This window comes from Lampris incognitus, chromosome 8, assembly GCF_029633865.1.
Source record: "Lampris incognitus isolate fLamInc1 chromosome 8, fLamInc1.hap2, whole genome shotgun sequence".
NCBI lineage: Eukaryota > Metazoa > Chordata > Actinopteri > Lampriformes > Lampridae > Lampris > Lampris incognitus.
In genome coordinates this window covers 61,635,536-61,657,856 of record NC_079218.1, presented here as the reverse complement: position 1 = coordinate 61,657,856, position 22,321 = coordinate 61,635,536, and the positions used below count along the sequence as shown (strand labels likewise).

Here is a 22,321-nt window from a genome sequence, read left to right as displayed (position 1 = left end):
GAGGCACCCTTGGCAGCGATTACAGCCTCAAGTCTTCTTGGGTGTGAAGCTACAAGCTTGCCACACCTATATTTGGGGTATTTCTCCCATTCTTCTCTGCAGATCCTCTCGAGCTCTGTAAGGTTAGATGGGGAGCGTCGCCGCACAGCTATTTTCAGGTCTTTCCAGAGATGTTCAATGGGGTTCAAATCTGGGCTCTGGCTGGGCCACTCAAGGACATTCACAGACTTGTCCCGAAGCCACTCCTTCGTTGTCTTGGCTGTGTGCTTAGGGTCATTGTTGTGTTGAAAGGTAAACCTTCGCCCCAGTCTGAGGTCCTGAGTGCTCTGGAGCAGATTTTCATCTAGGATCTCTCTGTACTTTGCTCCATTCATCTTTCCCTCGATCCTGACTAGTCTCCCAGTTCCTGCCGCTGAAGAACATCCCCACAGCATGATGCAGCCACCACCATGCTTCACTGTAGGGATGGTATTAGCAAGGTGATGAGAGGTGCCTGGTTTCCTCCAGACGTTATGTTTGGCATTCAGGCCGAAGAGTTCAATCTTGGTTTCATCAGACCAGAGAATCTTGTTTCTCATGGTCTGAGAGTCCTTTAGGTGCTTTCTGGCAAACTCCAAGCGGGCTGTCATGTGCCTTTTACTGGGCAGAGGCTTCCGTCTGGCCACTCTACCATAAAGGCCTGATTGGTGGAGTGCTGCAGAGATGGTTGTCCTTCTGGAAGGTTCTCCCATCTCCACAGAGGAACACTAGAGCTCTGTCAGAGTGACCATCGGGTTCTTGGTTCCCCTCCCTGACCAAGGCCCTTTTCCCCCGATTGCTCAGTTTGGCTGGGCAGCCAGCTCTAGGAAGAGTACTGGTGGATCCAAACTTCTTCCATTTACGAATGATGGAGACCACTGTGCTCTTCGGGACCTTCAAAGCTGTAGAAATTTTTTTGCACCCTTCCACAGATCTGTGCCTCGATACAATCCTGTCTCGGAGGTCCACAGACAATTCCTTTGACTTCATGGCTTGGTTTCTGCTCTGACATGCAGTGTCAACAGTGGGGCCTTATATAGACAGGTGTGTGCCTTTCCAAATCATGTCCGATCAATTGAATTTACTACAGGTGGACTCCAATCAAGATGTAGAAACATCTCAAGGATGATCAGTGGAAACAGGATGAACCTGAGCTCAATTTTAAGTGTCATAGTAAAGGGTGTGAATACTTATGTACATGCAATATTTCAGTTTTTTGTTTTTAATAAATTTGCAAACATTTCTACAAAACCTTTTTCGCTTTGTCATTATGGGGTATTGTATGTAGATTGATGAGAAAAAAAGGAATTTAATCCATTTTGGAATAAGGCTGTAACATAACACAATGTGGGGAAAGTGAAGGGGTTTGAATACTTTCCAGATGCACTGTAAGTGTTGTCACTGCCCACCCTTTTCTCTCTCCCTCTTCCCACCTTCAATCTGCCTCCGTTTGTGTTTCTGCCATACAGGAAGGAATATCTACCGTCTGTTGTTCCGCTCTCGGCAGGCAGAGAGGAATGAGCTCTTCCTGCCAGGGAGGATGGCTTATGTGGTGGATCTGGATGATGAATACGCAGACACTGATATTCCAACTACCCTCATCCGCAGCAAAGCTGACTGTCCCAGCATGGAGGTACACATGGACCCATAGACACAGAGATGTATAGATAATAACAATAACACATCCAACTCACATAGTGCTTACACAAAGGGATGGACTGATGGATTAAAACTTAACACATCCCTAACAGCTTTGTGCCAAAATGTGCTGAAAAATGACAAAGAACAGCAAACAGCACAAACTGTTAGTGCTTATTTTATTTTTCTTTTAGGGAAGCTATATTTGTATGTTTTTATGTAGTATTAGTAAATTAATATAATTCAATAGTATTAGTAAAGTAGTATACTTGTATGTATATTAGTATTAAAATCATTCATTCATTCATCATCAGCCGCTTCTCCGGGGTCGAGTCGCGGTGGCAGCAAGCTAAGTAGGGCACCCCAGACGTCCCTCTCCCCAGCAACGCCCTCCAGCTCCTCCTGGGGGATCCCAAGGTGTTCCCAGGCCAGATTGGACATGTAGTCCCACCGGCAAGTTCTGGGTCTACTCCGGGGTCTCCTCCCAGTTGGCTGTGCCTGGTAAACCTCCAAAGGAAGGCGCCCAGGAGGCATCCTAATCAGATGTCCGAACCACCTCAACTGGCTCCTTTCAACACGAAGGAGCAGCGGCTCTACTCCGAGCTCCCTCCGGATGTCCAAGCTCCTCATCCTATCTCTAAGGCTGAGCCCAGACACCGTACGGAGGAAACTCATTTCAGCTGCTTGTATCCGCGATCTCACGCTTTCGGTCAGTACCCAAAGCTCATAACCATAGGTGAGGGTTGGAACGAAGATTGACTGGTAAATTGAGAGCTTTGCCTTTCTGCTCAGCTCCCTCTTCACCACAACGGTCCAGTACAACGTCCACATTACTGCTGATGCTGCACCAATCCGCCTGTCAATCTCCCGCTCCATCCTATCCTCACTTGTGAACAAGACCCCAAGATACTTGAACTCCTTTGCTTGAGGCAACAACTCATCCCTAACCCGGAGGGAGCAATCCACCATTTTTCGGTAGAGAACCATGGCCTCACACTTTGAGGTGCTGACTCTCATCCCAGCCATTTCACACTCAGCTGCAAACCACCCCAGTGCGCGCCAGAGGTCGCGTTCTGATGAAGCCAACAAAACCACATCATCTGCGAAGAGCAGAGATGCAATTCTGAGGTTCCCAAAACGGACACACTCCTCATGTTGGCTGCGCCTTGAGATCCTGTCCGTGAATATCACAAACAGAATCGGAGACAAGGGACAACCTTGGTGGAGTCTGACACCCAATGAAAACGTGTTTGACTTTGTGCCGAGAACGCGGACACAGCTCTCACTTTGGTCATACAAGGACCGGATTGTTACAATCAAATCAAATCAAATGTCTTTATTTCAAACATAAAAGAAAAAAAAATGACCAAGCATAAATGAAACAAACAAACAAACAAAAAAACAACAAATGATAAAAATAAAACCAAAATAATTCTCAATAGAGAATCCAACAAATATTATGTGTTGGAAATGTCTTGATGCTCAATAATCCAGGTAAGAAAATGACAGAAGGGGGAATCAGTTCCTCTGGATACAATGTTTATGACACCTGACGGGTCTCATACACGTTGTGTTCAGATGAACTGATTCCACCTTCTGTGACATATGCGTTGGAAAAGGAGCAGGAGGAAGTTACTACTTATCATGTCCTGCCCCCTCTCCAATGCGCACTTCATAAACCTAAATAATAACTTAGTTTTTCACATATCAGAGTATGTCATTCTCAATGTCTGTCTCAGAATGACTCAATAAATTTTTTTTTTAAAAAAACAATAAATAGATTCAAAAAAAAAAGGACTGGTTGTTAAAATCCCTAGTGTTTGCACTGCAACAGATTCAGTGGAGATCAAACTGGAGATGTCTGCCAAGGTGACATTGCCACCACCAGGACACATCATCAGTTGTGTACCTCAGCATCACAGGGTGTTTCGGCCTTTTATCACAAGACACCCTCCGCTGAGGCAGGCCCACCACAGGTTGATCAGTCCTGGGTGTGTGACCTGTGGTTAGCTGTTCACCCTGGCAGCCCAGACGGCGTCTCTCCTTTTGAGCCAGATCCAGTGGCTAGTCCTCTCAGCAGTGTTGGCTAGCTCTTTGATCACTCTCCTGTGGGCCTGCCCCCTGACTCCTAGTTCCCTCAGGAGTTTTGCTGTGGAGCTGGCAACAAAGCCCCTACAACCCACCTCCACAGGGCGCACCTTCACCTTCCAGCCTCTGTCCTCTGCTTCGGCTGCTAGGTCGGCGTACCGCAGCTTCTTACGCTCGTACGCTTCATCGACTGCATCCTCCCAGGGGACTGTGAGCTCAATGATGTAAGCGAGCTGGTTAGCATTGGACCAGAGGACTAGGTCTGGTCGCAAGGTGGTTGTTGCGATCTCTGTCGGGAAGATGAGCTTCTGGCCTAAGTCCACTCGCATTTCCCAATCCCTGGCTGAGTTTAGTGAGCCTAAGTTGGGAAGTGAAGGGTTGGCCTTCAGTTTATCCCCCTCTCGAATGAAAGCTGGGAAACGCCGGGGCCCTTCCTGGTTGTTGAAGGGTTCGGCATTGATGGAAACCCTCTTGCAATCGAGTTCAGCTGCCAAGCACCTGAGCACCTGATTGTGTCGCCAGGTGTATCTGCCTTGGGTAAGGCTGGTCTTGCAGCCAACCAAGATATGCTTGAGGGTTGCTGGGGCTGTACACAGGGAGCAAGATGGATTCTCTCCAAACCAGAGATTTAGATTTATGGGAGAGGGCAGGACATCATATGTGGCCTTGATGATGAAACTCAGCCTGTTTGATTCCATGCTCCAGAGCTCACTCCATGTGAGTTTCCTCTTTTCAACACCCTCCCACCTCATCCAGCGACCCTGTTTGGCTTGTGCTACGGCTTTAGCACATCTGGCTGCTTCTTCCTGTCGGCGGACCTCCTCAACCATCATAGTTCGCCGTTCGGTAGTAGTCGCCTTTTGCCAGGTAGGTGTTTTTATTCCCAGGCCAAGGCCGCCTCTGCCTTGTTGAACATGGCCTACTACGTCTCGGTGGCGGAGAGCAGATTTCGCCTCCAGTACAGCTGCAGCCGGGGTCCATTTCTTCCCTGTTGCTAGGGTTGGAGCAACTCCTCTCACTATTGGGTCTCGGGATTCTGTGAGGGACATGTCCAGCCTCACTTTGGCACATTTGAATTCCTCAACCAGGCTGGAAATTGGCAGTGCGAGGGCTCCATTGCCGTAGAGTCCAACACTGCTGAGGCACCTTGGCAGAAAATACAAAAAATACATCAGGGATCAGGAACAATTTGTTGTGAATATAATGTCTCCCAGCCCACATCAGTGCAACACAAAGACAAAAACACGTATGCTAAAACTACAAGAACTTCAAGAACACATACACTCACTGGCCACTTTATTAGGCACACCCGTCCAACTGCTCGTTAACGCAAATTTCTAATCAGCCAATCACATGGCAGCAACTCAATGCATTTAGGCATGTAGACATGTCAAGACGATCTACTGCAGTTCAAACTGAGCATCAGAATTGGGAAGAAAGGTGATTTAAGTGACTTTGAACGTGGCATGGTTGTTGGTGCCAGACGGGCTGGTCTGAGTATTTCAGAAACTGCTGATCTACTGGGATTTTCACGCACAACCATCTCTAGGGTTTACAGAGAATGGTCCGAAAAAGAGAAAATATCCAGTGAGCGGCAGTTCTGTGGGCGAAAATGCCTTGTTGATGCCAGAGGTCAGAGGAGAATGGCCAGACTGGTTCGAGCTGATAGAAAGGCAACAGTAAATCAAATAACCACTCATTACAACCGAGGTATGCAGAAGAGCATCTCTGAACGCACAACACGTCGAACCTTGAGGCAGATGGGCTACAGCAGCAGAAGACCACACCGGGTGTCACTCCTGTCAGCTAAGAACAGGAAACTGAGGCTACAATTCGCACAGGCTCACCAAAATTGGACAATAGTAGATTGGAAAAACGTTGCCTGGTCTGATGAGTCTCGATTTCTGCTGCGACATTCGGATGGTAGGGTCAGAATTTGGTGTCAACAACATGAAAGCATGGATCCATCCTGCCTTGTATCAACGGTTCAGGCTGGTAGTGGTGGTGTAATGGTGTGGGGGATATTTTCTTGGCACACTTTGGGCCCCTTAGTACCAATTGAGCATCGTGTCAACGCCACAGCCGACCTGAGTATTGTTGCTGACCATGTCCATCCCTTTATGACCACAATGTTCCCATCTTCTGATGGCTACTTCCAGCAGGATAACACGCCATGTCATAAAGCTCGAATCATCTCAGACTGGTTTCTTGAACATGACAATGAGTTCACTGTACTCAAATGGCCTCCACAGTCACCAAATCTCAATCCAATAGAGCACCTTTGGGATGTGGTGGACCGGGAGATTCGCATCATGGATGTGCAGCCGACAAATCTGCAGCAACTGCGTGATGCTATCATGTCAGTATGGACCAAACTCTCTGAGGAATGTTTCCAGTACCTTGTTGAATCTATGCCACGAAGGATTAAGGCAGTTCTGAAGGCAAAAGGGGGTCCAACCCGGTACTAGCAAGGTGTACCTAATAAAGTGGCCAGTGAGTGTATATCTAAACTAACACATATATCCAAAATAACACATATATCTAAACTAACACATATCCAAACTAACACATATATACAAACTATCACATATATCCAAACTAACACATATATCTAAACTAACACACACATCTAAATTAATACATATATCCAAACTAACACATATATCTAAACTAACATATATCTTACTTCTTACTGACGTAAAGACTCACTCCTGTCTGATGTAAAGGCTTACTCCTGTCTGTCGTAAAGGCTTACTTCTGTCTGGCGTAAAGGCTCACTCCTGTCTGACGTAAAAGCTTATTCCTGTCTGACGTAAAGGCTTACTCCTGTCTGGCGTAAAGGCTTACTCCTGTCTGGCGTAAAGGCTTACTTCTGTCTGACGTAAAGGCTTACTTCTGTCTGGCGTAAAGGCTTACTTCTGTTTGACGTAAAGGCTTACTCCTGTCTGTCGTAAAGGCTTACTTCTGTCTGGCGTAAAGGCTTACTCCTGTCTGACGTAAAGACTTACTCCTGTCTGACGTAAAGGCTTACTCCTGTCTGACATACAGGCTTACTTCTGTCTGACGTAAAGGCTTACTCCTGTTTGACGTAAAGGCTTACTTCTGTCTGACGTAAAGGCTTACTCCTGTCTGACATACAGGCTTACTTCTGTCTGACGTAAAGACTTACTCCTCTCTGACATACAGGCTTACTTCAGTCTGACATAAAGACTTACTTCTGTCTGACATAGAGGCTTACTTCTGTCTGACGTAAAGACTTACTTCTGTCTGACACAAAGGCTTACTTCAGTCTGACGTAAAGACTTACTTCTGTCTGACGTTAAGGCTTACTTCTGTCTGACGTAAAGACTTACTCCTGTCTGACGTAAAGGCTTACTTCTGTCTGATGAAAGACAATTTCACTTGGAGCAAGCCAATCCATCACAAGACTCTGCTGATGATGGATTTGAATCCGTGATGGTTGTCCTGCTTCATGGATTATTTGATACGGGCAATACAAGTTCTTTTTTCAAGAACGACTGGAAGCCGCACAGACTCAGAAATAGGGGAACTTCTTTCGGTCCATGCCGAGAATTAAGTTTATGGGCAGCTGTCTGGAACAGTTAGTTGTTGCTAAAAATAACAAGAGACGTCCTCCGCTGCATTGGTTATATACGTACAGGCAGCCTTGTCCCATCTTCTTCTGTTGAATTTTATGGCGCTTGGCATCCATAAGTTTTGCAATTACCGCCATCTGCTGGATTGTGCCTTGCGCTGTCTATTCCGCCATTGCCATTGCATGTGTGAAAAGGCACATGACGGAAATGTTCCTGAATGTATCTGCATGTGTGAACAGGCACTAGTGGTGCCTGAAAGGTTATCCCAGTATTGTGCTGGGAACTATGTGTGAAAGGCACTTCTATAAGAGTGTAGTGGGAACTCTGTTACTTTAGCCTGCTGTTAAATCCCGTTGAACCTGAAGTCAGGAGCACCTCCTGACAGTAGAATGTGTTGTCAGGAGTCTGCTTATACCAGCTTGAGTTGATATAATGTTAGTAACCTTACAGTGTTTAGATCCAAATAAGTAATGCTTCTGTAAGAAAAACAAACTGCTAGGCTCTTAACCACTTGCTACCTGAGTGGAGAGTAAAATGTCCTGGGCAATCTGCTGTAGTAACACCGAAAAGCATGAAAATGTTGAATTACAACTTGATTTTTACAAGAAACTCTTGTATATTATCTTGTCTCTTGCCCCCCTTTCCTTCTCTGTGTACTTCCAGGCCCAGACCACGCTGACTACTAATGACATCGTCATCTCCAAACTGACTCAGATCCTGTCCTACCTGAGACAAGGAACCCGCCACAAGAAACTTAAAAAGAAAGATAAAGGTACTACTACAAATACTTCCATTACTACTTCTGCTGCTGTTAGTTCCTCTGCTACTCATGCTTCTACTAATGCTGCTACCACGGCTTCCATCACTACTACTACTATTGCTTCTACTATTAGTAATGCTGTCACTACTGCTACTAACACTACTACTACTGCCAGTACTACTAATGCTGCTACCATGGCTTCCATCACTACTACTACTACTATTGCTTCTACTACTAGTAATGCTGTTGTTACTGCTACTAACACTACTACTACTGCCTCTACTATTAATGCTGCTACCATGGCTTCCATCACTACTACTACTTTTGCTTCTACTACTAGTAATGGTGTTACTACTGCTAATAACACTACTATTACTGCCTCTACTACTCATGCTGCTACCACAGCTTCCATCACTACTACTATTGCTTCTACTAGTAATGCTGTTACTACTGCTACTAACACTACTACTACTGCCAGTACAACTCATGCTGCTACCACGGCTTCCATCACTAATACTGCTATTGCTTCCACCACTAGTAATGCTGTTACTACTGCTACTAACCCTACTATTACTGCCTCTACTACTAATGCTGCTACCATGGCTTCCATCACTACTACTACTATTGCTTCTATTACTAGTAATGCTGTTACTACTGCTACTAACACTACTGTTACTGCCTCTGCTACTAATGCTGCTACCATGGCTTCCATCACTACTACTACTATTGCTTCTACTACTAGTAATGTTATTACTACTGCTACTAACACTACTACTACTACTGCCGCCTCTACTACTAATGCTGCTACCATGGCTTCCATCAATACTACTACTATTGCTTCTACTACTAGTAATACTTTTAATGCTGCTACTAACACTACTGTTAACTACAGCGTGCAGATCATAACGGAGAACGTTCTCTGCATGCTAACAGAAAGTTAACTAGAGCGTCCAGTTCGTAATGGAAAATGTTCTCCGCATGCTAACAGAAAGTTAACTAGAGCGTGCAGATCGTAACGGAGAACGTTCTCCACATGCTAACAGAAAGTTAACTAGAGTGTGCAGATCGTAACGGAGAACGTTCTCTGGATGCTAACGGAAAGTTAACTAGAGCATGCAGTTTGTAATGGAAAACGTTGTCCGCATGCTAACAGGACCTTAACTAGAGCCTGCATATCGGCACTCACTGCAGAAGGAGACATGTCCACTAAAAAAGAAGTATAGATTACATTAAACTCATTTTTCGGTAAGAAAAATGCCCAGTCACTTCGTAGTACAATTCTTGCACTACCTTTGTCTCTCAAGGTGACATGTCACCAGAGCGGCAGAAGAAACTGAGCAGCCACCTCTGACCAAGAAGCCCAAGAGGGGTTTTGCCTTTCACCCCGAGTGGCTCAAAGAATGTACCTATCTGTGTTTATTACTGTTGTGTACACTGGAAATGGTTCAGACCAACTGTTGCAGGCTGCTGCTATTCAGTTTAAAACGAGACCCTCAACTTTCATAACAGAAACCATCACATACATTATGTAGGGCGCTAACTCCCCCCAGGAGTGTTTCTATGCTAAAAGAGACCAGCAGTTCTCATGAAGAGACAGATATGATAATGAAGTTTAACATGGCATAAATATCAATTCTACTCACTGGGCGGCACGGTATTCTAGTGGTTAGCGCTGTTGCCTCACAGCAAGAAGGTTCTGGGTACGAACCACAGGCCGTCCCAGGTCCTTTCTGTGTGGTGTTTGCATGTTCTCCCCCTGTCTGCGTGGGTTTCCTCCGGGCACTCCGGTTTCCTCCCACCATCAAAAAGACGTGCGTGTTAGGGTTAATACTCCTGTCTGTGCCCCTGAGCAAGGCAATAGGAAGAAATAACTGAAGGTGGTCCCGGGTGCTGCATGGTGGCTGCCCACTGCTCCTAGCTACACAGCTAGGATGGGTTAAATGCAGTGTAACTTTCATTGTATGTATGTACAAATGACAAAGTGTATTCTGTTCTATTCTATTCTAAATCACAAATACTGCAAAAAATGTGTCGTGACTGTAAATGCACAATGATAAACCTTGATAAACAGCATGTGGCAGTTCATCAAGGTGATGAAAGGAAAAACACTTTCACTCATTCAGTTGCGAAGCGCTTTAGGCGTCGCAACACATTTTTGGTGTGACCACATTATTTGCTGGTGCCACTCAGTATAAATTATTAGCCTGGAGGCCTGTGTCACTACCTCTAACACTGACCACTACTATTATTACTGCTACTTCTGCTACTACTGTTACTACTACTCCTGCAATTATAGCATTATTACTACTATTACTACTACTTCTGCTACAAACAATGCATCTACCTATGCCTATGCTATTGCGATGTCCACTACTACTACCACTACTACTACTATTACTTCTTGTATTACTAACACTACTGATGCTGCTACTACTACTGCTACTACTACTACAAGGAGTAGTACTACTAACGCTATTACTACTGGTACTCTTTGCAGTATTAGAGGGAGTGAGTGGCTAGTGCTAATACTTCTAATATACTTACTCCTATTACTACTGCTGCTACAGATGCTACTACTCCTGCAACTTAGGGCATTATCACAGCTATTACTACTGCTACTCATACTAGTACAACTACTTCTGGTACTACTATTACCACTGCTACTATTCCTTATGTAACTCCTATTACTACAACCTCTAGTATTACTACTGATACAACCACTGCTACTAATATTACTTCTTTCTCTCATACTTGTACTACTAGTATGACTACTGCTACTGCTATGACCATAATATTATTAATATTACTTCCAGTAATGGTACCACTCATACAACTACTGCTGCAACATCATTTACCACATGTACTTCTACAACTAATGCTATTACAGCTGGTACTGATAGCAGTAAGAGATGGTGGCTCGCACTCATATTACTGAAATCATCATTATTGCTGTTAAAGTAGGTGAACTTGATTAATTACAGGCAGTGAAGCTTTATTCTTCGGTTAAGTTCTTACTGACATGAACGTTTACAGTGAAGAGTGAGATAAAGCTGACCTCCTGAATGTTTCTCCAACTGTCTGCAGGAAAACTGGATGAGAAGAAAGCTCCTGAAGCTGATCTTAGGTCAGTACAAACTACTGCCAGTGGTTTTTCATTTCCTAGTCTGTCTGACACTCTGTTACTAGTTAGCAAGGTTCAACAGCTCTTGTAAGAGAAGAGATTACTATATATGTAGCCTCTAGCAAGGTTCAACAGCTCCTATAAGAGCAGAGATTACTGTATACGTAGCCTCCAGCAAGGTTCAACAGCTCCTGTAGGAGAAGAGAGTACTATATATGTAGCCTCCAGCAAGGTTCAACAGCTCCTGTCGGAGAAGAGATTACTATATATGTAGCCTCCATCAAGGCTCAGCAGCTCCTGTAGCAGAAGAAATTACTGTCAGCAGCTCCTGTAGGAGAAGAGATTACTATATATGTAGCTTCCAGCAAGGTTCAGCAGCTCCTGTAGGAGAAGATTACTATATATGTAGCCTCCAGCAAGGTTCAGCAGCTCCTGTAGGAGAAGAGATTACTATATATGAAGCCTCCAGCAAAGTTCAGCAGCTCCTGTAGGAGAAGAGATTACTATATATGTAGCCTCCAGCAAAGTTCAACAGCTTCTGTAGGAGAAGAGATTACTATATATGTAGCCTCCAGCAAGGTTCAACAGCTCCTGTAGGAGAAGAGATCACTATATATGTAGCCTCCAGCAAGGTTCAGCAGCTCCTGTAGGAGAAGATTACTATATATGTAGCCTCCAGCAAGGTTCAGCAGCTCCTGTAGGAGAAGAAATTACTATCAGCAGCTCCTGTAGGAGAAGAGATTACTATACATGTAGCCTCCAGCAAGGTTCAGCAACTCCTGTAGGAGAAGAGATTACTATATATGAAGCCTCCAGCAAAGTTCAGCAGCTCCTGTAGGAGAAGAGATTACTATATATGTAGCCTCCAGCAAAGTTCAACAGCTTCTGTAGGAGAAGAGATTACTATATATGTAGCCTCCAGCAAGGTTCAACAGCTCCTGTAGGAGAAGAGATCACTATATATGTAGCCTCCAGCAAGGTTCAGCAGCTCCTGTAGGAGAAGAAATTACTATCAGCAGCTCCTGTAGGAGAAGAGATTACTATACATGTAGCCTCCAGCATGGTTCAGCAGCTCCTGTAGGAGAAGAGATTACTATACATGTAGCCTCCAGCAAGGTTCAGCAGCTCCTGTAGGAGAAGAGATTACTATATATGAAGCCTCCAGCAAAGTTCAGCAGCTCCTGTAGGAGAAGAGATTACTATATATGTAGCCTCCAGCAAAGTTCAACAGCTTCTGTAGGAGAAGAGATTACTATATATGTAGCCTCCAGCAAGGTTCAACAGCTCCTGTAGGAGAAGAGATCACTATATATGTAGCCTCCAGCAAGGTTCAGCAGCTCCTGTAGGAGAAGAGATTACTATACTATATGTAGCCTCCAGAAGGTTCAGCAGCTCCTGTAGGAGAAGAGATTACTATATATGTAGCCTCCAGCAAGGTTCAGCAGCTCCTGTAGGAGAAGAGATTACTATATATGTAGCCTCCAGCAAGGTTCAGCAGCTCCTGTAGGAGAAGAGATTACTATATACGTATGTAGCCTACAGCAAGGTTCAGCAGCTCCTGTAGGAGAAGAGATTACTATATATGTAGCCTCCAGCAAGGTTCAGCAGCTCCTGTAGGGGAAGAAATTACTATCAGCAGCTCCTATTAGAGAAGAGATTACTATATATGTAGCCTCCAGCATGGTTCAGCAGCTCCTGTAGGAGAAGAGATTACTATATATGTAGCCTCCAGCAAGGTTCAGCAGCTCCTGTAGGAGAAGAGATTACTATATACGTATGTAGCCTACAGCAAGGTTCAGCAGCTCCTGTAGGAGAAGAGATTATTATATATGAAGCCTCCAGCTCCTGTAGGAGAAGAGATTACTATATATGTAGCCTCCAGCAAGGTTCAGCAGCTCCTGTAGGGGAAGAGATTACTATATATGAAGCCTCCAGCAAGGCTCAGCAGCTCCTGTAGGAGAAGAGATTACTATATATGTAGCCCCCAGCAAGGTTCAGCAGCTCCTGTAGGGGAAGAAATTACTATCAGCAGCTCCTATAGGAGAAGAGATTACTATATATGTAGCCTCCAGCAAAGTTCAGCAGCTCCTGTAGGAGAAGAGATTACTATATAGGTAGCCTCCAGCAAAGTTCAACAGCTTCTGTCGGAGAAGAGATTACTATATATGTAGCCTCCAGCAAGGTTCAACAGCTCCTGTAGGAGAAGAGATCACTATATATGTAGCCTCCAGCAAGGTTCAGCAGCTCCTGTAGGAGAAGGGATTACTATATATGTAGCCTCCAGCAAGGTTCAGCAGCTCCTGTAGGAGAAGAGATTACTATATACGTATGTAGCCTACAGCAAGGTTCAGCAGCTCCTGTAGGAGAAGAGATTATTATATATGAAGCCTCCAGCAAGGTTCAGCAGCTCCTGTAGGAGAAGAGATTACTATATATGTAGCCTCCAGCAAGGTTCAGCAGCTCCTGTAGGGGAAGAGATTACTATATATGTAGCCTCCAGCATGGTTCAGCAGCTCCTGTAGGAGAAGAGATTACTATATATGTAGCCTCCAGCAAGGTTCAGCAGCTCCTGTAGGAGAAGACATTACTATATATGTAGCCTCCAGCAAGGTTCAGCAGCTCCTGTAGGAGAAGAGATTACTATATACGTATGTAGCCTACAGCAAGGTTCAGCAGCTCCTGTAGGAGAAGAGATTATTATATATGAAGCCTCCAGCAAGGTTCAGCAGCTCCTGTAGGAGAAGAGATTACTATATATGTAGCCTCCAGCAAGGTTCAGCAGCTCCTGTAGGGGAAGAGATTACTATATATGAAGCCTCCAGCAAGGTTCAGCAGCTCCTGCGGAGAAGAGATTACTATATACGTATAGCAAGGTTCAGCAGCTCCTGTAGTGGAAGAAATTACTATCAGCAGCTCCTATAGGAGAAGAGATTACTATATATGAAGCCTCCAGCATGGTTCAGCAGCTCCTGTAGGAGAAGAGATTACTATATATGTAGCCTCCAGCAAGGTTCAGCAGCTCCTGTAGGAGAAGAGATTACTATATACGTATGTAGCCTCCAGCAAGGTTCGCTGCACTAGCAGAGGTGCACTAGCACCTCTGGTCGGTTGGGGTGCCTGTTGGGGAAGGGGTGGGGGAACTGGTAGGAATAGTGTGATCCTCCCATACGCTACGTCCACCTGGTGAAACTGCTCACTGTCAGGTGAAAAGAAGCGGCTGGTGACTCCACATGTATTGGAGGAGGCATGTGGTAGTCTGCAGTCCTGCCTGGATCAGCAGGGGGGGTGGAGCAGAGACCAGGATGGCGGCCAAGTACAATTGGGGGGGAAAGTGGGGGAGGGGGGGACATCAATCAAGTTGCATTTTATATAGCGCTCTTCTAGCTGCGACAGCCACTCAAAGCACTTTACAATTAATTAATTCATACATACACACACACACACACACACATACATCATACACTGATAGCATGTCAACTATGCAAAGGTAACAACTGCTCATTGGGAGCAGTGAGGAGTTCAGGGTCAGTCGAAGCACCCCTGCAGGGCGAGAGAGAAGTCAGCATTCCACACCTTCACCTGCAATTTCAGCACCTGTGTTGTGCGATCGGCTATACTGAAACACAAAACAAGCAATCACAGACAGAATCAGAGGCGACAAAGTTTGCAATGGTGCAAGCCACACTCTTTACCCTGTGCAAAGACAAAGCTCAGGTGTGTTGACCATGCCTGTGAAAAGGGCCTACTGAGAAGAACAAACCTTAAGATTAATACAGGTTTCACAAGGCTTGGCAGGGTTCTGTATGGAGACCACTGGTAATATGAGATGTATGATTGTTTGTGTCTAATTTCATCCTGAGGACTACCCAAGTGGAAAGACGCCACTGTCACCTGGTTTGTGGAGAACCAGGACCGATTAAGTGTCGTTTTCTGGTGATTTCTTTAGCGGTTCCTGTCACAATATTATTTGATGAATTCTGTGCATTTGGTTCAAAGTGACGACTGAAAATATTTTTTTAATGCCAGTAGATACGTCTCACACACACACACATCTCAACAAGGATGGAAAAATGCTGATGAACACGCCCATAGGGAGTGTGGAAAAACTTGTGCCGTTTTTATGCATGAGTACACAGTAGTAAAACCTGGTTAATATGTAGCCAGCATGTTCAAGAGTACACAGTAGTAAAACCTGGTTAAAATGTAGCCAGTGTGTTCAAGAGTACACAGTAGTAAAACCTGGTTAATATGTAGCCAGCATGTTCAAGAGTACACAGTAGTAAAACCAGGTGAATATGTAGCCAGCATGTTCAAGAGTACACAGTAGTAAAACCAGGTTAATATGTAGCCAGCATGTTCAAGAGTACACAGTAGTAAAACCAGGTGAATATGTAGCCAGCATGTTCAAGAGTACACAGTAGTAAAACCAGGTGAATATGTAGCCAGCATGTTCAAGAGTACACAGTAGTAAAACCTGGTTAATATGTAGCCAGCATGTTCAAGAGTACACAGTATTAAAACCTTGTTAATATGTAGCCAGCATGTTCAAGAGTACACAGTAGTAAAACCTGGTTAAAATGTAGCCAGCGTGTTCAAGAGTACATCGTAGTAAAACCAGCTGAATATGTAGCCAGCATGTTCAAGAGTACACAGTAGTAAAACCTGGTTAATATGTAGCCAGCATGTTCAAGAGTACACAGTAGTAAAACCTTGTTAATATGTAGCCAGCATGTTCAAGAGTACAAAGTAGTAAAACCTGGTTAATATGTAGCCAGCATGTTCAAGAGTACAAAGTAGTAAAACCTGGTTAATATGTAGCCAGCATGTTCGAGAGTACAAAGTAGTAAAACCTGGTTAATATGTAGCCAGCATGTTCAAGAGGTCATTATTGTATTTTGGATAAAATGTTTTGCTGCAGAACCTGTAACATTAATGACCCTGTTGGGATCATATGAATTTGCATAATTTGTTGCAGCACAACTCAGCATCTTGTTAGACTTGGCAGTCCTACCTAAATAAGCCTACATGTGCTGACCTTTAGGTGAAAAGATCTTGCAGCCTGTTTAATTTGGTCAATTTTTTTTTTTTAAATCCTGGCACTAATTTTTGCAATGCTTGTGATTACTATTATTGTTGTAGTGATAATAATTGTCATCATCATCATCATCATTTAACCAATGTAATATGGATTTTTACTGTTTAGATTGTTGTCTTTTAATTTTATAGTATGTTAACAAGTGTTCATTAATCATTAATGTTTTTCTCAAGTAATGACATGAAATCACCTTTTGAATTATTTTAGTTGATTTCATGGTTTGCCTATTTTATAGACTTTTACCCCATTATTGATTGTTGCACCGACTCCCTGCACTCCCGGGGAGAACTGTGTGGACTCCAGCCTCAGCTGACAGAACTAATGGCTAGCTTTCACTTTCCCTTCTGTGAATGTCCATCAACCGTTTAATATTACTACGCCTTGCATCTGGACACCACATTTATCTAAGTGACCTCTTCAGTCTCACCTGACTGCAGGTGTCCCACCTTTATAAACAATACAGTGCCTACCAACCCAACCCAACGACCAGTTTCATATACAAATATGGGCATGACCATTAACTAGAGTTACAGTGGTCATGAGTACTATTGACAGAGGATTAGGGAATGTTGCAATCACTGCATTGGAACATGGTGACAGATGTATGTGTAATGACCCAAATCAGCGACCGGTTTCTTGATCAAATATGGGTGTGACCATTAACTGGAGTTTCAATGGCCATACAGTGTTGTCCTTCTCCTCTCTTCGATTGGCTGGTGAACTGTTTGGGGTCTTCCTTGCTGTGACAAATGGCCAGTTAGGACAACCACACTTAACCAGGGCCTGTTTAATGTGGGATGTCTCCCCCTTCCCCGGCCGCTGTGTCTGTGGGGACGTTGTCAGCTGGGTGGTAACAGCGTCCTGATGACTCCTAGTTTGTGCTCGTTGGTTTCAGTCATAGTACGTCTGTCACCATATTAAGGCTCATTTATGCTCCCTTTACATACGTAAATAGATACGTCCGTTTCAAATGTTCTAAACGTCACTGCCCACATACTTCCCATCCATGTTTTACATTAGCATAGTTGTTAAGCAATACATCCACTAGAGGGCAGTTCAGAGTTAAGTTCTGTACTGTTATTACTGTTTGTTCGAATGTCATAGTGGTTATTTATTGATTTATTATGACTTGAACTTAAATAAATGTTTAATTTGGTAAATTTGGTGTTTTTTGACCACTTTCAGAGTTATGGACATTTCAGAATTATAAACAACTTTCATTCCCAATGTGTTCGTATCTCTGAGGTTCTACTGTATTATTATTATCATTATTATTATTGCTAAAGGTACAGCATAGGTGTAAACATTAATGGACCTGTTGTGGGCTCGAACAAATCGGTCCCGCACAGACTTCTTCGCTGCCGTCCAACTCACTCCCAATTCACGTCCAATCTCCTCCCAACTGTTCTTTAGCAGTTGTTTGTCTCTGTGCCCAGGCGAGGTAACATCACAAATATGTTTGTAACTACGTACTAACTCGCACAGCCTTTCCTCAAAAAGTTCCGCCATTTCTTCGTCTTTTTTGTTGCGTGTTGCTGGCTGGTCGCGCATGAGCTATTAACTACACTGCCACAACAGTGCCCCCACGATTTCCTGTGGTATTTCCAGTGGTACTTCTCCATTTGTACGGATCCGCAAGCTCCCGGAAAACGTGAAGAAATATGGACGAAATGAATGCAGAGTACGGACAGAAGGCTCCGTCCGTATACGTGTTTAACATTGAGCATAAATGAGCCATTACAATGCTGTGATTGCAACTGTTCCCCAACCCTCTGTGAATAGTACACATGACCATTGTAACTCTAGTTAGTGGTCACACCCATATGTGCATATGAAACTGGTTGATGGTTTGGGTCGTTAGGCACTGTGTTGTACTGTATTGTTTATAAGGGCAGGGACATCTGCAGTCAAGTGAGACTGAAGAGGTCACTTGGTTGATTGATGAAACATATCTGTCAGTAAATGTTGTGTCTAGATGAACTGATTCAAGCTTCTTTGATATGGAAGAAAAATTAGAGAAGTTGAATGGTTTTCTGGAAAATTTGGTTGGAACAAGTTGGTTCAGTACTTAAAGCTGCAGTACCACCACATTTCCTCTAGTTGGAGTAGCTTCAAGCTCAGAGGTAAAGCCTTGCCAATGGGAGGAGACAGATGTGATGATTCCTGTCTCTGTCATCAGGATCATAAAAGCAGTCACGTGAAACTGAGTGAAGGAACAGAGCTCTGTCCTGTCGCTTAATAAAACTAGTCTGTCATCTGCAGCATCTTTGATGACATTGGAGACTACATCCCATCCTCCTCTTCCAAACCTCCTCCTAAAGAGAAGGAGCGCTACAGGGAGCGGGAGGAAGACAAAAGGAGGCTCAGCTACTTTGAGAAGCCCCAAGGAGATGAACACCAGGTTAGTATTTTAATGTGTTTTCATTTTTCACTGGCTCACATCCTTGCTTTGAATTTCATGAAAGTGAGGTTGTGAGTGTCAGTTCATTTTCACCTCTTCTGATTATTTTGAATGTGGTATGTGTCATATTTCAGACCTCCAGAAGCCTTTGACTAGCAAATACTAGGAAGGGTTGTTCATGTGTTAAATTAATGAAGTTTTGTTATATACAGTTGTAAAAAAAGTTTGTGGGCCATTTGGAATTACCTGGATTTCTGCATTACTACTACTACTGCTATTACTGCTGCTGCTGATACTACTACTGCTACTTTCGGCTGCTCCCATTAGGGGTTGCCACAGTGGATCATCCGTTTCCATCTCTTCCTGTCCTCTGCATCTTCCTCTGTCACGCCAGCCACCTGCAAGTCTTCCCACACCTCATCCATAAACCTCCTCTTTGGCCTTCCTCTTCCCTGGCAGCTCCATATTCAGCATCCTTCTCCCAATATACTCAGCATCTCTCCTCCACACATGTCCAAGCCATCTCAATCTTGTCTCTCTTGACCATTGAAGTCCGCTCCAATCCCCGCTCTCTCCACCACTTCATCCAACTCCCTCCAGAATTCTTCTTTCTCTTCCATCTCACACCCAACTTGCGGACATATGTGCTGATAACATTCATCAATACACCTTCGATTTCCAGCTTCATACTCATCACTCTGTCTGACACTCTCTTCACCTCTAGCACCCTCTTGACATACTCTTCCTTCAGAATTACACCTACCCCATTTCTCCTCCCATTAGCACCATGGTAGAGAGTTTGAACCCTCTTCCGATGCTCGCCTTACTCCACTTCCACCTGGTCTCTTGCACACACAGAATACCTACCTTCCTTCTCACCATGATATCAGCCAGCTCTCTCCCTTTACCAGTCATAGTGCCGACGTTTACAGTTCCGACTCACCTCCACACTCCTACCCTTCCTCCTCTCCCGCTGCCTCTGGACATGCCTTCCCCCTCTCCTTCACCCAACAGTAGCATAGTTCCACCGACACCCTGCTGGCCAACAGTACCGGTGGTGTTGGTTGGTAACCCAGGCCTCAACTGATCTCGTATGGAAATCTGATTTATGATTTGCATATTTGATTTGGCAAGGATTTTATGCCGGATGCCCTTCCTGATGCAACCCACCCTATTTATCCCAGCTTGGGACCGGCACTAAGAATGCACAGGCTTGTGCATCCTCTGTGGCTGGGTTCCTTCCGGCACTTAACAGCATACACTATATTGCTCTGTTTGTGCAGGGGGACCTGATCCTTGGGGTGGACCAGTTCCTGGCGCAGTGTGTTTTGGGGTTTGAAAGCAACTGAGATGTGATGTTTGGAAAATACGCATCTCAACTTTTCTGAAACTCCCACCACAAATGGAATCACCACTGGTTTATGCTTAGGCAGCTGTTCTTCTTCTCTCTTGGATCGGCTGGTGGACTGTTTGGGCGTCTTCTTGGCTTTGACAGACACCCAGTTAGGAAAACCACACTTAACTAGGGCCTGTTTAATGTGGGGTTTCTCCCCTTTCCTGGCCACTGTGTCGGTAGGGACATTGTCAGCTCAGTGATACAGCATTCTGATGACTCCTAGTCTGTGCTCCAGTGTATGACACAGTGCGTCCATTGCAGGTTTGGCGAGAACCTCTTGATTAGTGCCTGCGGTCCTTTCGTTTTCCCTGCCATGGTCTGTGCACCATCCGTGTTAACGCCTGCACAGCTCTCCCAGTTCAGCCCGTGTTCTGTCATGTACCAGTCCAGAAGCGTGAAGAGCTCATCAGCTGTCGCTCTACTGGGACGTACTTGCAAAACAGCAAATCCTCACACACTGACTCTTGACGTGACAAAGCCAACATAAGCAGTAAACAAGCAGTCTTTATTGCTGTCAGTTGCCTTGTCCACTTGTCAGGCCAAACGTTTGTCTTTCAGTTTTTCAATGAGTTGTTCTTCAAGGTCATTTGAAATGTCGCATATACATCTTGCAACTGTGTCATTGGACAGAGGGACAGCTTCAATTTTGCGGCGCTTGTCTCATCAAACATAGTTTACGCTATATCTAAAGCCATGGGAGGTATGAGCTCCTCTGCTGTTGTTTGTCTCGGAAGCGTCACTTGTCTTTCTTTCATCCCTGTCAGACATCTACATTCTGTGAGCCTACACACTCGCTGTCTCATGAAAGTCAACCTACACACTCGCTGTCTCATGAAAGTCAACCTACACACTCTTTCTCATGAAAGTCGACGTACACACTCTCTTTCTCATGAAAGTCAACGTACACACTCTTTCTCATGAAAGTCGGCATACACGCTCTGTCTCATGAAAGTCAACCTACACACTCTTTTTCTCATGAAAGTCAACGTACACACTCTCTTTCTCATGAGAGTCAACCTACACACTCTCTTTCTCATTGAAGTCGGCATACACACTGTCTCATGAAAGTCGGCATACACACACTCTGTCTCATGAAAGTCATGTTTTGTTGATTGTTCCACCGTGAAAAAGATTCCAACTTCAAAGCAGTAGTTCCACACTACACACCCCCCCCCCCGTCATGCCTCTGTGCCCCGGGGCACTACACACTGAGAAACGCTGCCTTATGTTGATGAATTTGATAGCTTTGATCCCCTTTTATTAGGTATGGAGTTTTTCTGCTTGAAAGTAGTTTTTCACCTAGTGGCGTGTCTTTGTAAACCAACAACATTTATGACATTTGTTATTTTAAGTGCATTATGGAAACATCACTAGGGCAAACCAAGGAGAGATGAAAACTGGGGGGATGTCCTCACAAAACACTGGACCAACTACTGGTGTAAACATGGCTTATGGCGACAGGCATGGGCACAAGTCCAACACACACCTCCAATCTCATCTACAACCAGCACCTCCAATCTTATCTACAACCCACACCTCCAATCTCATCTACAACCCCCACCTCCAATCTCATCTACAACCAGCACCTCCAATCTACAACCAACACCTCCAATCTCATCTACAACCAACCCTCCAATCTCATCTACAACCCACACCTCCAATCTCATCTACAACCCACACCTCCAATCTCATCTACATCCAACACCTCCAATCTCATCCATAACCCACACCTCCAATCTCATCTACAACCAGCACCTCCAATCTCATCTACAACCAGCACCTCCAATCTTATCTACAACCCACACCTCCAATCTCATCTACAACCCCCACCTCCAATCTCATCTACAACCAGCACCTCCAATCTCATCTACAACCCCCACCTCCAATCTCATCTACAACCAGCACCTCCAATCTCATCTACAACCCACACCTCCAATCTCATCTACAACAAACACCTCCAATCTCATCTACAACCACCACTCCAGTCTCATCTACATCCAACACCTCCAATCTCATCTACAACCCACACCTCCAATCTCATCTACATCCAACACCTCCAATCTCATCTACAACCCACACCTCCAATCTCATCTACAACCCCCACCTCCAATCTCATCTACAACAAACACCTCCAATCTCATCTACAACCCACCCCTCCAGTCTCATCTACAACCAGCGCCTCCAATCTCATCTACAACCAGCGCCTCC

At 44.6% G+C, this 22,321-nt stretch overlaps 1 protein-coding gene across 1 annotated transcript in view; it reads left to right on the top strand.

Moving 5' to 3' along the window:
• The window catches only part of ik (IK cytokine), a 72,034-nt gene that overhangs the window by 30,244 nt on the left and 19,469 nt on the right, over nucleotides 1-22,321 (top strand). Inside the window, exons 9-12 of the mRNA XM_056284549.1 lie at nucleotides 1,488-1,651; nucleotides 8,004-8,112; nucleotides 11,185-11,224; nucleotides 18,579-18,717. Of these exons, the coding sequence (XP_056140524.1) occupies nucleotides 1,488-1,651; nucleotides 8,004-8,112; nucleotides 11,185-11,224; nucleotides 18,579-18,717 (452 nt within the window). The remainder of the gene's footprint in view (nucleotides 1-1,487; nucleotides 1,652-8,003; nucleotides 8,113-11,184; nucleotides 11,225-18,578; nucleotides 18,718-22,321) is intronic.